The 15,246-nt window shown below is 39.3% G+C and overlaps 1 protein-coding gene across 4 annotated transcripts in view; it reads left to right on the plus strand.

Moving 5' to 3' along the window:
• LOC127787391 (glycerol-3-phosphate acyltransferase, chloroplastic-like) overlaps positions 1-15,246 on the plus strand; it is a 59,462-nt gene that overhangs the window by 34,204 nt on the left and 10,012 nt on the right. For all 4 annotated transcript variants that reach the window (XR_008020152.1, XM_052315409.1, XM_052315410.1 and 1 more), the window contains exon 5: positions 7,952-8,009. Coding sequence is in view for 3 of the 4 variants with exons in the window: in XM_052315409.1 (XP_052171369.1) it covers positions 7,952-8,009 (58 nt within the window). In the remaining variant the exon portion in view is untranslated. The remainder of the gene's footprint in view (positions 1-7,951; positions 8,010-15,246) is intronic.

A 15,246-nucleotide genomic window follows, 5' to 3' on the forward strand; every position in this document is an offset into this window, starting at 1 on the left:
TTAGAGTTGTCCCGAGCCTATCTTATGAGGGTAAGAAGAGCCCATCAAAATCCAACCTTCAATCAAATCTACATTAGTTCTTATCATGATATGGCTGATAAGAAACAGAACCTATATGTAGTTAACCTCCTCTTTGGATACAACTCTTCTTTTTTCACCTACCTTTTCATATGCTTCCTTGCCAAACCTATTGTTTTTTCATTTAGGCCTGAACACAACCCACACACCTTGGATTCCCCCCCCCCCCTTCCCCCCCCTCTCTCTCTCTCAAGAGCAATGTATATAGAAAATGCATCATGACTGTGGCACAGTGTGAACATGCTTATTAATTTGGTCTGACCTCTTTTAGTACCATCTCAAAATTCCCATCAATAAGATATTGGCATTTCACTCATAATCCATTCCTCCAAGAGGGATCAAAGTGAAACAAATGGAATACAAATATTCATTCATTTTGTGTTAAAAGGTCAAAACTTGGTTTTGTTTTTTCTATTTTTGATTAGCATGGAAACAGAAGATGCACCAATTTATCTTATATTCTTGGGTTAAAACTTTATTTGGTCATGCTATTTTATGAGGGAGATGGAAAATTTTAAATGTTTTGGATCCTTTCTAAAGTCACAAAGGATTTGAACATACAAAATGTTTGTTTGGAAGCTGGAATTAAAATCTGTCTAAATGAATAAAAAGCTATTTGCTTATAGTAATTAAATCTCATTTTTCATGAAGTATAAAATGGAAAGAATAATTTTATATGAACCAACACTGCAGAGTATTTTTAAATAGATCTATCTTGTTAAACATTCCTAGTTAACTCTACAAGAAAGGTCGAAAAGTTTACAAATCAATTACTAAGAATAGTGTTACTATATGACTGATTGTGTTACCTAATAATGTGGCAAATTCAATTCTTTATTTTATTCTAAAAAGTTTATAAAAAATTTATGAAGAATTTTATATATTCATTTTGAAACGACTTAATTTTTGGTGTATTGTGCTGTATCGTAATCTGTTCTGTAGTTGACCATCATGTTTTGATGGGAATATTAGAATTTTATTATTATAGTAGTATTTTGTTTCCTTCTCTTAGGAAATGGGGACATTTTATTTCATGGTTATATTTATAGTAGTTCTTACTTTAGTATGCTAATTCTTATGGCCTTTTGTATGGCAAGTACTTCACTTATTATGCCTTATGCTCTGTTTTGAGGGTAAAGGGGTGTACACACAAATGGGATCTGCTTGGTTAAATATCCCCATCTTTGTGCTTGATATTCTGGTGCTGCTGCGCCTCTCTTCCCCCCCCCCCCCCCCCCCCCCCACACACACACACACACACACCACCACCACCACCACCAAACACCCCAAAAAAGTTGCAGGGGTTAAATTGACCAGGTACCCCCTAAACTTTACAATTTGCCCAATTAGTCCCTATAACTTTTCAAATTTGACCAGGACACCCTATGAACTTTGGCCTTTAGGGGCTGTCATGGCTAAATTTGGAAAGTTTCGGGAGCGATTAGGCCAATTTTAAAGTTGAGGGGGGTATTCAGGCAAAGGCCCAATTGTATTGTTAACATACCCTGATTTTAATTGAGGGGTTAATAAAATGCATATTCATTTATGAGAGGGCTATCTGAAATTTGTTATTTGTTCCTACTTCCTATCAATTAACTAAGTAAATAGAATGGATTGATGCTATATAAGCTGTTCTATTAGAACAATAACCAGAATTGTCCTTGAATAGTAGTATTTCCAGAATAACAAAGCGTAGAATGATGTAGGAATTGGACATAAAATTTGTGCTTACTACCCAATCAAGACACTTCCTTCCTCGAAGGTAATACTTTAATCATGGTTCTTGCTATCCAATTAAAAACTTTTATCACCAAGGGCTATTTTTTTTTCCACCAGGTATTTTTCCCATCTTATCCATTTTATAGACCGCTATTTTGGTCTTTGTATGTAGAAAGTTTATTGGTAGAATTCTAAGAATTGTAAGAATACTTGATTCAATAAACAAGAGTTCCAAACCAATTACAGCTGAAAAAGAAAGAAAACAGGACAATTCGAGAGGTCCTTAATCTCTCTTACTTTCTGGAAAAAATTCTTCACCTCACCCTCACCTCCGCCACCTCTCTTTTATTCCTCGTTCTCTAACGGAATTAGAATCCGCACATTCAGGTTGTTACACAACCTTGCAATTCCTGTTCTACCTCTCCTCTAACAGCTAATTTCCCTAATTCCAAAACTATCCTTGATTCCTTGGACGCCTTTGGTATGTCCAGTGAATCGGTGGTCTATCAATACTCCTTCCCTCAACTTTCACCTTGTCCTCAAGGTGGAAAAATGGAAACTACTGCTGGATCACTGAGTAGGGCTCCCAAGTGGCTTCCAATGGTGGCAGGCCCTTCCACTGAATCAACACTTCTGCTCCTTGCATGCTCCTACCATTCCCCGAACGCACTCCTAGCACCGCTAAGGGTTCCACCACCATTTCCAGATCTTCATTGAACTGTTTGGGCAGCTCCATCGTGGCCTTCATTGCACCCTTAGCCTCCCATAGTTGGGACACGTGAAATGTTGGGTGGATTTGACAATGTGGTGGCAGTCTCAGCTGGTTAGCCACATGACCTACCTCCTTCTCAATCTCAAACGGGCTATAATAGCATGCCGCTAGTTTCTCATTTGCACGGGCAGCCAAAGACCTTTGCCGATACGGCCTTAATTTCAAATATACCAAGTCTCCTACTTGAAACTTCACATCCCTTCTTTCCCCATCTGCTCTCTTCTTCATTATTGCTTGTGCCCTCAAAAGTTGCGCCTTCAGTTCATCTAGGATCTCATCATTTCAATCATCTGCTGCTCCACCATTGAGACGGGGGTAGTTCCCTTCTCAAACCTCACTAAGGGAGGCGGTTCCCTCCCATACACCACTTGGAAGGGAGTTAATTTAGCAGCTGTGTGATAGGAGGTATTGTACCATAATTCAGCCCATGGTAACAAGCGAACCAGGCCTTTGGTTTGGAAGAAGCAAAACATCTCAAGTAGGTTTTCAAAGTCTGGTTGAGTACCTCGGTTTGCCCATTCGTTTGTGGATGATAAGCTGTACTTCTTTTGAGTTTGGTGCCCTGTAGCCTAAAAATCTCCTCCCAAAATCTGCTCATAAAATTTTTGTCTCTATCCGACACAATGGACCTAGGAACCCCATGGAGCCTCACCACTTCCTTGATAAAAGTTCCAGCCACCTCCCCAGCTGTAAATGGATGTTTAAGGCCAATAAAATGCCCATATTTGCTAAGTCGATCCACCACGACCAAGATTGAGTCTACCTTGTTAGATTTTGGGAGTCCTTCAATAAAGTCCAAAGCAATGTCGTCCCAAATCTGGTTAGGAATTGGTAGTGGCTGTGATAGTCCCCCCAGTGACAAGGTTATATATTTGTTTTGTTGACAAGTCGAACACTCACTTACATACCGATGCACATCCTTCTTCATACCCGGCCAATAGACATTCGCTGACACCCTTTTGTAAGTTTTTAATAACCTCGAATGACCTCCCACGCTCCCATCATGCCCTTCCTGGAGTATCAACGGAATTAGTGCAGATCCCTTGGGTAAGTAAAGTTGTCCCTTGTAGACGAGGTGCTTGTCCACCAGCTGAAAGTAAGGATGGGAGGAGGGGTGAGCTTGTAACTCTAGGATAATTTTTTGCAGCCTTGCATCAGTGTTTACCTCACTTGCCACTTGCTCCAAATGGGCCACCCTAGGCACTGTCAAAGCCATCAAAGTTGCTGTGTGATAGATTCTGGATAGCCCATCAGCCGCCTTATTCTCCATTCCAGCCCGATAATGTATCTCAAATTGGTATCCCATCAACTTCACCATCTATTTCAAATATTCTGGACTTACCTCCCGCTGCTCCATCAAGTACTTGAGGCTTTTTTGATCCGTTCTAATAGAAAATTTTCTGCTTAACAAGTAGTGCCTCCATTTTTTCACTGCAAACACTATGGCCATGAGTTCTCTTTCATAAACAGATTTCTTACTCCCCAACTGACTGAACGCTTGGCTGAAATAACTGATCGGCCTCTGTTGTTGCATCAAAACAGCCCCCATTCCATGCCCTGAGGCATCAGCTTCAATGGTGAAAGGCTTCTCAAAGTCGAGTAAGGCTAAAACGGGTAAGGATACTATTTTAGCCTTGAGTTGTTGGAAGGCCTCTTCAGCAGCCACATCCCAAAAGAAGTTTTTTTTTTTAATTTATCAATTAGAGGCCGAGCAAGCTTACCATAGTCTCTCACAAAGTGTCTGTAGTACCCCATAAGCCCAAGAAACCCCCTCAATTCCTTTATTGTTGTTGGAGTAAGCCAATCTATCATCACTTGCACCTTGTTGCTATCAGTTGAAACCCTCAAATAAGATATAACATGGCCCAAATACTCAATTTCCAGCTGCCCAAACACACACTTCTTGTTGTTGGCCACCAGTTGGTTGTCCGCTAACACCCTTAGCACACATCTTAGGTGCTGTTCATGCTGTTCCAAATTGCTGCTGTACACCAAGATATCATCGAAAAACACCAACACAAAACGCCTCAAATAATCTCTGAAAATTTCATTCATCAACGTTTGAAAAGTAGCCAGAGCGTTCATCAATCCAAAAGGCATTACAAGGAACTCATAATAGCCTTCATGAGTCCTGCATGTTGTCTTTGGGACATCCTCGGGCCTAACCTGAATCTGGTGGTAACTAGATTTTAAGTCAAGTTTGGAAAAAACCCTAGCACCATGCAACTCATCAAGTAACTCATCTATTACCGGAATGGGAAATTTGTTTGGAACTGTTACCTTGTTCAAGGCCCTATAATTAGCATAAAAGCGCCACCCCCTATCCTTCTTCTTGACCAATAATACCGGGCTAGAAAATGGGCTGGAGCTGGGTTAAATGATCCCCGTGGCCAATATTTCACCCACTAACTTCTCAATCTCATTCTTTTGTAAATAAGGATAACGATAGGGTCTTACACTCACCAGAGATGATCCCGGAATGAGGTTTATGGCATGGTCTCTATCCCTGCTTGGTGGCAGCCCTTCCTCAGTAGTAAACACCCCTCTAAATTCTGCCGATGCGCCCTTTAAGAATTCTAGAACTGCCTTCGGATCTTCCTCAATTTCAGCTGCCAATGTCCCCAATTCTAGCAACATTCCTTCCCTTTCCTCCTTAAATGCTTTCACCATAGCCTTTAAGGATACCAAGGTCTTGCTCAAGCTAGGATCCCCTTGCAAAGTTACAGCCATGTCTCTTACTTGAAACTTCATTGTGAGAGTCTTCCAATCCACATTCATCTTACCTACCGCTGCTAGCCACTTCATTCCCAGAATCACATCTGAGCTTCCCAGCTCTAAAGGTAAGAAATCTTCCACAATCTGCAAGTTTTGGAACTGAAGCTTCACCCGCTTGCAAATTCTAGCCCCTTGAACTGCCATTCCCGTTCCCATAATCACACCATAGTCTGTTGTTTCCTCCCTACTTAGGCCCAACAACTGCACCAACTCCACAGAAATGAAGTTATGGGTTGCTCCTCCATCAATCAGGACCACAACTAGCTGTTGCTCTATCTCCCCTTTTAACTTCATCGTTTGGGGTGCTGTCAATCCTACCACAGAATTCATGGACAGCTCAATAACCTCACCCCCTTGTACTGGTTCCCCTACTTCCTCCTTCTTTTGGCTGAGGCACTGGTTGGCATCTCCTTCCTCTACCCACTGCTCCTTCTCCTCTACTTCTTCATCATAAATCATCATCACCTGCAACTCTTTATTCTTACACTTGTGGCCTATCGTATACTTCTCGTCACACCTAAAACACAAGCCCTTATCTCACTTGGACTTCCATTCGGCCTCACTAAGCCGTTTCCAAGTCTGGTTACTCACCTTCCCACTGTTTTGGGGCTGAAATGGATAGGAAAAGTTTGCTGCCAAAGATTTAGGAGCAGGTTGCGCATGGGGCTGAGGACTCCCACGCTGGTAATTTGGAATAGCGAGTGAAGCGGACTGACCTCTATTCGAAGTCGGTTCAGCTACATCTCCCCGGAGCACCAGATTCCTCTCTTCTATTCGTTGCGCCAGGTCCATTATTTGCTCCAAACACCTTGGCCTCAACACCCTCAATTCAACCTTGATCTCCGGATTGAGACCGTTGATGAAGTGCCCTTCTAGCACAGCTTCTGGCAGATTCTCCAGAGGCAATGCTAGCGCCTCAAAGCTTTGACGGTAATCCGAGACAGTCCCTCTTTGCCGAAGAGCTAAAAACACTCTTCTACTGACCCTTCTTGAGTGGGTCGGAATCAGCTTCGCAACAATAGCTTGAAATCCTCCCAAGTCCTCATTCTCCACCGTTTTTCTTCCCATTGAAACCACGAGAGGGCAGGTCCTTCCAAGCATACAACGGCTGTATCCACCTTCTCCATATCAGTCAACCCATTCACCGAGAAGTATCGCTCGGCCCTGAAAATCTAGCCATCCGGGTCACCTCCATCGAAGAGCGGCATTTCCAGCCGACGTCCGCGAGATTCTGATCGCCAGCCACCCTCGATCCCCTCCGTTTCAGCTCGCCTCCCACCTGCCTCGGGCGTCGCCTCCGAGTCACCTACCCTAGGTGATTGTTCTCCCCACTTCTCCTTGTTCTTCCTTTCTCGTTGTTGCTCCTCCCATCTCGCTCTCATCCATTCGAACTGTTCCAACAAGGAAGCAACGTTCTTCTCCACCGATCGAATCTCACTTCTCATGGCATTCGATTCACTCTTCATGGCGTCCACGCCTAGTTGTACGCTATCCAACCCCTTCTCTAAATCTCCCACTCGATCCGTTAAGTTCACCATTAGGATCACAATGCTGTGATACCAAAATGGTAGAATTCTAAGAATTGTAAGAATACTTGATTCAATAAGCAAGAGTTCCAAACCAATTACAGCCGAAAAAGAAAGAAAACAGGGCAATTCGAGAGGCCCTTAATCTCTCGTACTTTCTGGAAAAAATTCTTCACCTCGCCCTCACCTCCGCCACCTCTCTTTTATTCCTCATTCTCTAACGGAATTAGAATCCGCACATGCAAGTTGTTACACAACCTTGCAATTCCTGTTCTACCCCTCCTCTAACAGCTAATTTCCTTAATTCCAAAACTATCCCTAATTCCTTGGACGCCTTTGGTATGTCCAGTGAATCGGTGGTCTATCATTTACACCGCAGGAATCAGAGGCATCCTATCTTGTATCATTACATCTAATTTGGATTTTGTTCCACTTTATTTATTTTGGCACATTAGAAGAATATGAGAAACATGCAACAATAGTTAATAACTGGCCAGCTATTTTCTCATCACGACTCTGGTTGGTACCATCCTGCAAGCATCAAAGAGCACCGCCAGCCTTGTAGCCTAACATGACTTCAATCTTACAAGAAAGCACGTATGGACATTATGCTCTTTAATAGGTGCTAAATCCTGCAAGAAAGTGTGCATGAGCATTATGTTCTTTAGTAAGTGCTACAGCCTGCAAGTCCAATTGAAGCTCACAATCAATCTCCAAATCTGTGTTCTGCATTCTTTAATCTTTGGACAATTTAAACAACTTTGTTTACTTCAGATTAGTCCAATGTCAAACTATTGTTATAGTCTTCAAACTGTTCCTCCTATAGAAATGATCAGATCTCAAGGCTGGACTGATGACTTAAATATTTAGTGATTGAAGTTTTTCAAGTTAAAAATTACAACTTGACTCTAATCATTTTCTCTTATTGACAAGTATTTATTGTTATGGAAAATTGTTCTCAAACCTCAGTAATAACTATTCTAGATTTGTGAGAATATACTCATAATGAAAAAAACTTAGTGCATCTTCAGTTTCAGTTATTCACTGCCGTCCTTTCCTCTTATTATCTCTTTCTGTTCAGGAATTCATATGTTGGCAACATCTCCCTTTTCTATGAAATGGAAAAGAAGCTTCAGCAGGTGCCTAATATAGTCTGTTATAATATATATGCCTGTTATTGTATTGTTGCAATTGGTTTGTATTCTTGTAGGGAAGTCTTAGTTATTTGAGTAAATGGTATATGCTGTAGTTTAACAACCAATAGTATGTTCTGAATTGAAGTTTCATTCTCCTTTATTGTACTTAAGCATCGCATATTGGTTACGGGAATTTCTTTTGTTGGTTAGTTTTCATGAATCAACAATCCAAGTATGATGATCCCCATTTAATGACACTTCTATATTCTTCCTAAATTGATATGACATTCCTTCATTTTTTATTTCTATTATTTTCTTTCTTCTTTTACTATGTTTTTCTTTCTTGGATATGGCTTATTGACAACATTATTCTGTCACAACCCTAGGGTTTCCTAGGGTTTGAATAGGAATTTAAGAAGAAAGGACATAATTGGAGGGAGAAAACAGAATGGAAGAGGGAGAATTTGAGAAGAGAAGGGAAGGGAAGGGTTTGGACGAAGAGAGATGAGAGTGAGATAATAGACTGATTTCATTCAATTCATCAATCCCCCTTTACTGAATACGGGAAGCCCTTTAGATAGTTAGGATGGACGGTTGTAACAGTAGACTGTAGGGTTAACAGTTAAATTGTTGTAATAGTAGGCAAACAGTAGGTTGTTAACAATAATTGTAGGGTCCTGACAATTACCCCCTGGTTCAGAACTTTCTTGTCCTCAAGAAAGCGAAAGAAGCCTGGCTGATTGTGGGACTGTGGTAACAGATTGGGACACTACAACCTTCCAATCTTACAGCTTGAAAAACTTCTGTAAGCCTAACCAATTGTCAATAGCTCTCAGGTATTCATCGGTTGGAACAAAACCAGAAGCAACCACTCTCTGGTTGTCGTAGTTAACAGTTGAAACCAACCAACCCCTGTTCACACAAAATTTCCACATCACCGCCCCTTCAATGTTGGCTGTTTCATGAACTTGTTTTTCAAAGGGACAAGATTGTTCCTTTGTACATGCTGTCCATACAACCTTATCATTATAGTTTCCTTCTGAATAATGCTTTTCACCGCCAATATCATGTTTGATATTGCAGCCATCCTTCTTGTCAATATAGCCAAAATCAGAACACTTCTTCTACTCAAAATCTAAAGTAAGTAGAGAATCAGTTTCCCACAATCTTGACTTCTCCGTAGGTTGTTTCATTTTTGGGGACTCCTGAGGCTATAATGCTTCATTAACAACGTCCTTCTTATTACTGTTTCCTTCCTTAGACATTCCAAAATCCATTTCTGTGACAACAGTTTATCTCCCTGAGTTGAACTCTGTGATGTGATAGTGAAGTTCTGAATCTGATTTTGTTTAGCTAACCATATCATGAAATTCTGCATTTGATCTCGAATCTCTCTGATCTGGCTCGTCATCTCCTTGCCCATGAGGCCGATTGCTTGATCCATCTTTCGCTCAATTGCATGTTCTATCTTCCACTCGATCACGTCGTCGACGACCGCGATCTTGCCTTGAACATCTGATACTGCCACATTGACTTGCTGAATCCACAGCTCCATCTGCTTCAATCTCGTGCCATCAGCCATTGTTGTCGTAAGCCAAGATTCAAGCTTCTGGGCACCCCTTCTACAATTCACACACCCAGTGCCTACGGTCACCCTTCAATTTTCTGGAACAGTACTGGGTCGACTTGCCCTCTCGGTTCGATTCCAAGATCATCGTTGGTCTTGCTCACCTAACAGCACTAAGTCGTCTGCGCCCCTCGTTCGACTCCAAGATCCGTTCGTGGACCTCGTTTGATGCCAAAAACATTGCTAGGCTTGCTTGTCTCACCGTGCTGGGCCCAATTGCGATCGCCCAGTTCTTGGGTCAAAGGAATTTGATCGTCGGATTTTTTGGATCTTCCTCGCTTCACGTCTGGTCTTGCTCGCCTAACAGTGCAGACCCAATGAAGATTATCCAGCCTTCGGATTAGTGGAATTCGGCTGGAGTTCTCTGGATCTACCTCGTTTTCTCGCTACGGTAAGAATCGCCCGCCACACTTCTAACTGGAGTCCTGCGGAATTTGGGCTGATTTTGGTCGCTTCAAGATCGCTCATAAGAGTCGTTAGAAGCATCGTCAGAACGTCTGGCCAAGTCGTTTTCCAAAGTGGAACAGGAATTTTTGGTCGGCTGCTCTGCTTCACCTTCAAGACTTGAACCAATAATTGCTTGCTCGCTCGAGTTTGCCGGAATCACTTGAATTCACCAACCAACCTTTTAGTCGTCAGTACTTCATCGGCCTATCTTGCTGTCGAGATCGCTGGATAACTTCCAGGAATCAAAGCCAAGGAACGTGGCTTCGCGTCGGATCTTAACAACGTCAGAAAATGAAACTGAATCAGCGGAGTCATTACTCGATTAATTTCACCGATAATCAAATCAAAATCACAGTCAATGATTGATTGCTCTGATACCAATTGTCACGACCTCCTAGGGTTTGAATAGAAATTTGAAGAAGAAAGAACAGAATTGGAGGGAGAAAACAGAACGAAAGAGGGAGAATTTGAGAAGAGAAGGGAAGGGTTTGGATGAAGAGAGATGAGAGTGAGTGAATAGACTGATTTCATTCAATTCATCGATCCACCTTTACTGAATAGGGGAAGCCCTTTATATAGGCCCTTCTTCCTGCCAATCCTTGACAGTTTACACCCTAACACCTAGTAGTTATTCCTCTAACAATATTAACAGCTCCTCTAAACCACCTAACTGCCATTTAACAGCCTACTATTACAACAATCTAACTGTTAACCCAACTGTCTACTGTTACAACCATCCATCCTAACTATCTAACTATTGTAGGGTCCTGACATATTCTTGTGACTACTGAAATGAAATGAACTCTTTAACACATTCTGTTATTGTTTCTAATAGTACCCCAACAAGAAAACATATGATATATGATAGCATGTGTCAGTTTGTGTGTAAAAAACTATAACTGGAACAGATAAGAACGGAACCAAAAAAGAAAAGAGAGAGGAAAAAAAAAAAGAAACAACAAAAAGCACATAAATTTTTCATTGATGTGTTTTTGTGACAGACCTGGGATTACTTATATTGTGCTATGTTTCATGGTTCCCCTTGTAAAATTCAGAAGCAAAATTTGAAAAATAGGATATAAAAATATTAAATGTAGACATTTAAAAGATCAAAACAAGCTATTTTCAAGGAAAAAGTGTGGCAAAGAGATTGGACTGCAGAAGGAGATACTAACCAAATATAGGTTGAAATGGCTACTACCTCCTGAAATTTGACAAAAATAGTTTTAGGAGAGTCAAAGGGGAAAATAAAAAATACAACAAAAAAAATAATGAACTTAAGAGAGCTTGCTATAAAGCTTTATATAAATGTCACGATAAAAAAAAAAACTGAAGAGGTTTATTTTGGCCAAAAAAGAAGCAAACAAGGCAGTTAGTGAAGCAAAGTTAAAAGCTTTTGAAATTGTACCAATGACTTGGCACAAAAGATAGGGAATGGGGGAGGTGTATATATGTACAGATTAGCTTATGCAAGAAAAATAAAAATGAGGGATTTGAGCTAAGTGAAATGCCTAAAAAGATGAAATCAGAAATATACAAGTAAATGAGGGAGGGGGGATAAAGCAAATTGGAAAAGATGAAAAATAATGAAGGAGTTGGACCAGATAATATATCAATAGAATTATGAGAACGTGGGCATTTTTTGGTTAACGAAATTATTTAATGTGATCCTTACTAGCTCTAAAGAGTATAGGAATTGCATGGTCTATAGACATGTATGTCCAAACCAAATATAACAAGGATTGAAAAATATGAAAAATAATAAAACAGTTGGACCAGATAATATTCTGATAGAAGCATAGAAATGCATGGTAGTAGAGGGAAATTTTTGGTTAATGGAATTATTTAATGTGATCCTTAAATCGAAAATGATGTCATGTAAATGAAGGAATAACACTTTAATGCCTATTTATAACAATAAATCAAATGTTCAAAGTTGTGAAAATTATAGAGCAATCAAACTAACAAACCACACCATGAACTTTTGGAGAGAGATTGAGCAAAGATTAAGAAGAGAAACCAAAGTTTCTGAAAACCACTTTGGTTTCTTGCACCATAGGTCAACAATGCAAGCTATATACTTGTTGAGGTGTTTGATTGATATAGAGATAAACAAAAGGATTTATATATGGTGTTTATAGATCTAGAAAAAACTTATCACAAATTTCCTAGAAAAGTCTTATGGAAGGTCTTAGAGAAGAAAGGATTCCAAACTTAATATACACAAGTTATTAAAGACATCAAGGAGAAGAAACACATATTAGCATATTTGAAAGAGATAGTAGGGCTTTTTCAATTAATATTGGCTTACATCAAGGATTTGTGTTAAGCTTTTATCTCTTTGCCTAAGTAATTGTTGTTGTTAGGACTTACAAACCAGGAACAACGAGAAGGATACTCCACACAAATCCTTACACACTCACGGAATTAGAAATACAATAAGAGTAATTGGTTATAACAGAAGAATATACAAGAACAATAAACGAAAAAAGATCAAACCACAAAGAGATCGAGATTTATTCTGGTTTGGAATGCCCTTAGGCAAACCTACATCCAGCAGTCCAACACCCACAAAGCAATCTTTATTCAGTTAGAAATTTGATTAGTACATCAAGCTCTCTCCTTCATCTATATACCTGAGTACAAAACTCTCATTCTCTCAAGAATACACAAGAACTAAATCCTTATCACTTAACCTCTCTTTTCTCAAGAATGACACAACACTCTATCACAGATGAAAGTTGAGAACTCCCCTTGATTCTCTCGACTACCCCCTGCCCTCTTATTTATAGAAAAGGCAGACACCCCAATGAAATTAACCAACATTGGGATATTACAATTGGACCCCAAAAACTAAGTAAATTACACTTTGAATTTGAAACCTAATTGTTCTAACTTCCAGCTGATAAATCATCAATACTTCACTGATCTCCTATCGCTTGTTAAGACCCTAGGGTTTGAATAGGAATTTAGAAGAAGAAGAACAAAATGGGGAGGGAAATAGAACCAAAAGAGGGAGAACGAGAGAGAGAAAAGAATAGAGAGAGATGTATGGAGAATTGGAGAAAGATAGACTAGAGAGAGAGAATATGGAAAACATTCATGTATTATTCGATAATCCCTTCAGCTATTACACAAGCCTTCTTATAGGCTCTCTCCTAACAATCATTCAGCTAACTCCTAACCCCCTAACAGCTTACAACACAACCCTTTGTTAGTTATAACCCCATTTGTCCCTTATACTCCTAGGTTCCTAACATCGCTCAAACTCGAGGCAAACTCAATAGTAATGAATTAACTCACTTAACAAATCCAGACAGCTGCCTTGTTATATGATATTTGTATATGATATAATAAGCTCAACATATAGATGAGCAGTTCTGCATCTAGTGTTTTTAAGTTAAAGTAGCTTGAAAACTGACTATATTGAATGTTAGTTTAGTGAAAATATATGAAAAATGTATGGTAAAACTTGAAGATTAAGTCATTCGAAGAAAATATTAGTTCAAATATCTTGGATCAGTCATCCAAAAAGATGGGAGATTAATGATGATGTTACCTATATGATGCTTATGTCTATGTTTTATGTGATGGTAAGATTTTGTTAAAACTAAAAGAAAAATTTTGCAAGACAAATAAGGCCAACTTTGTTGTATGGCACAAAATGTTAGGTAAAACACCAGCTTATTCAAAATATTAGAGTAATAGAGATGAGTATGTTATGATGGATGTGTGGCCACATAAGAAAATGTCAATTTAAAATTGAGATTATTCATAATAATGTTGGAGTAACTCCTATTAAAGATAAGATTGGTGAGACTTATTAAGATGGTTTAGTCAGATGAGATTAAGACCAATAGAGGCTCTTGTGAGGATTGTGGATAGAATAGAACAAGTCTCTAGCATAAGAAGCAGAGGATGGGCAAGAAAAACTTGATGGGAGACTCTTAGGTTTGATATGAATTATAAGGGCTTTATAGAAATAACACTATAAATAGAAATGATTGGTGAGCTAGAATTCATATAGCTAATGCCACTTTGATTTGTTATTCACATATATTGTTGTTCTGTATTACACATATGTAAGGAAAAGCAAAAATAAAACAAGCACTTCTAGGAATTTTGGAATTTCATAATCTTTACTAGATTTTAGGAGGTTTGAAAACTTGACAAGATTCACAATGATATGTTTGAATATTTGAGGATTCAATATATTTTGCTTCAATATTGTTGAGAATTCATATTAGCTTGTTGTATTAGGTGTGCTGTATATATTAGTTCTACCTTGTACCTAGCATAGGTAGCTTGTACATAGTAGTTACAGTGTTTCGGTATAAATACTTGTAACCCTAGCTTAATAGAATTGAATTGTTCTTTTCCCTCCAATTTCTCTTTTCTTCCTCTTCTTCTTCTCTCAATTCTGTATACCATTTTTCACTGTCAGAGCCATTGAGGGGTAAATCTGGACAATTGGAGCTGATTTGATGTAATTCAATCATCAAACTTGTCTAGGATTGATTGTATCCTCATGGTTTAAGGATTTTATATTCCATCTAGATCAAGAGCTGTGATCTGAGCGATCTGACCTTCTCTGGATTTCTGGTCTGATCTGCTGGATCTTATCTTCTCTGGATCTCTGGAAATCTGGTCCAACCTGCTGGATCTGCTGCTTTGCCATGATCTGCTGGGAATCTGGTCCGACCTGCTAGATTTGCTGCTTTGCTGCAATCTGCTCTGCTCTGGAATTCCTGAAGTTGTGATCTGCAGAAATATTTGAGAAGAAGAACTTAATTTCTTTATCATTTTGATCGGTATATATATAGAGAGTACAATCTTGACTTAGGAAACCTACAGCTAATTAGGAGACCTAAACTGAGAAGATACATGTATACTAATTAGGTAACCCACAGAAAGATTTATTCTCTACTCCAAAAAAAGAAAAAAGAAAAAGAAAAAGAAAAAAAAAACCGGATTGACTTTACAGAATTTATAGTATAAGGAAACTTAGCAAATAGGAAACACACTAATTTAGACAATTGACAGGACCAATTAATCAGCCACCCATAATCTCCACACTCCCCCTCAAGTTGGTCTGAATATATTGTTTAGACCAAGCTTGCAACTCAAATATTCGTATGTTTTCCTTGGCAATGCTTTAGTGAGAAT

Source organism: Diospyros lotus, chromosome 12, assembly GCF_014633365.1.
Source record: "Diospyros lotus cultivar Yz01 chromosome 12, ASM1463336v1, whole genome shotgun sequence".
Lineage (NCBI taxonomy): Eukaryota > Viridiplantae > Streptophyta > Magnoliopsida > Ericales > Ebenaceae > Diospyros > Diospyros lotus.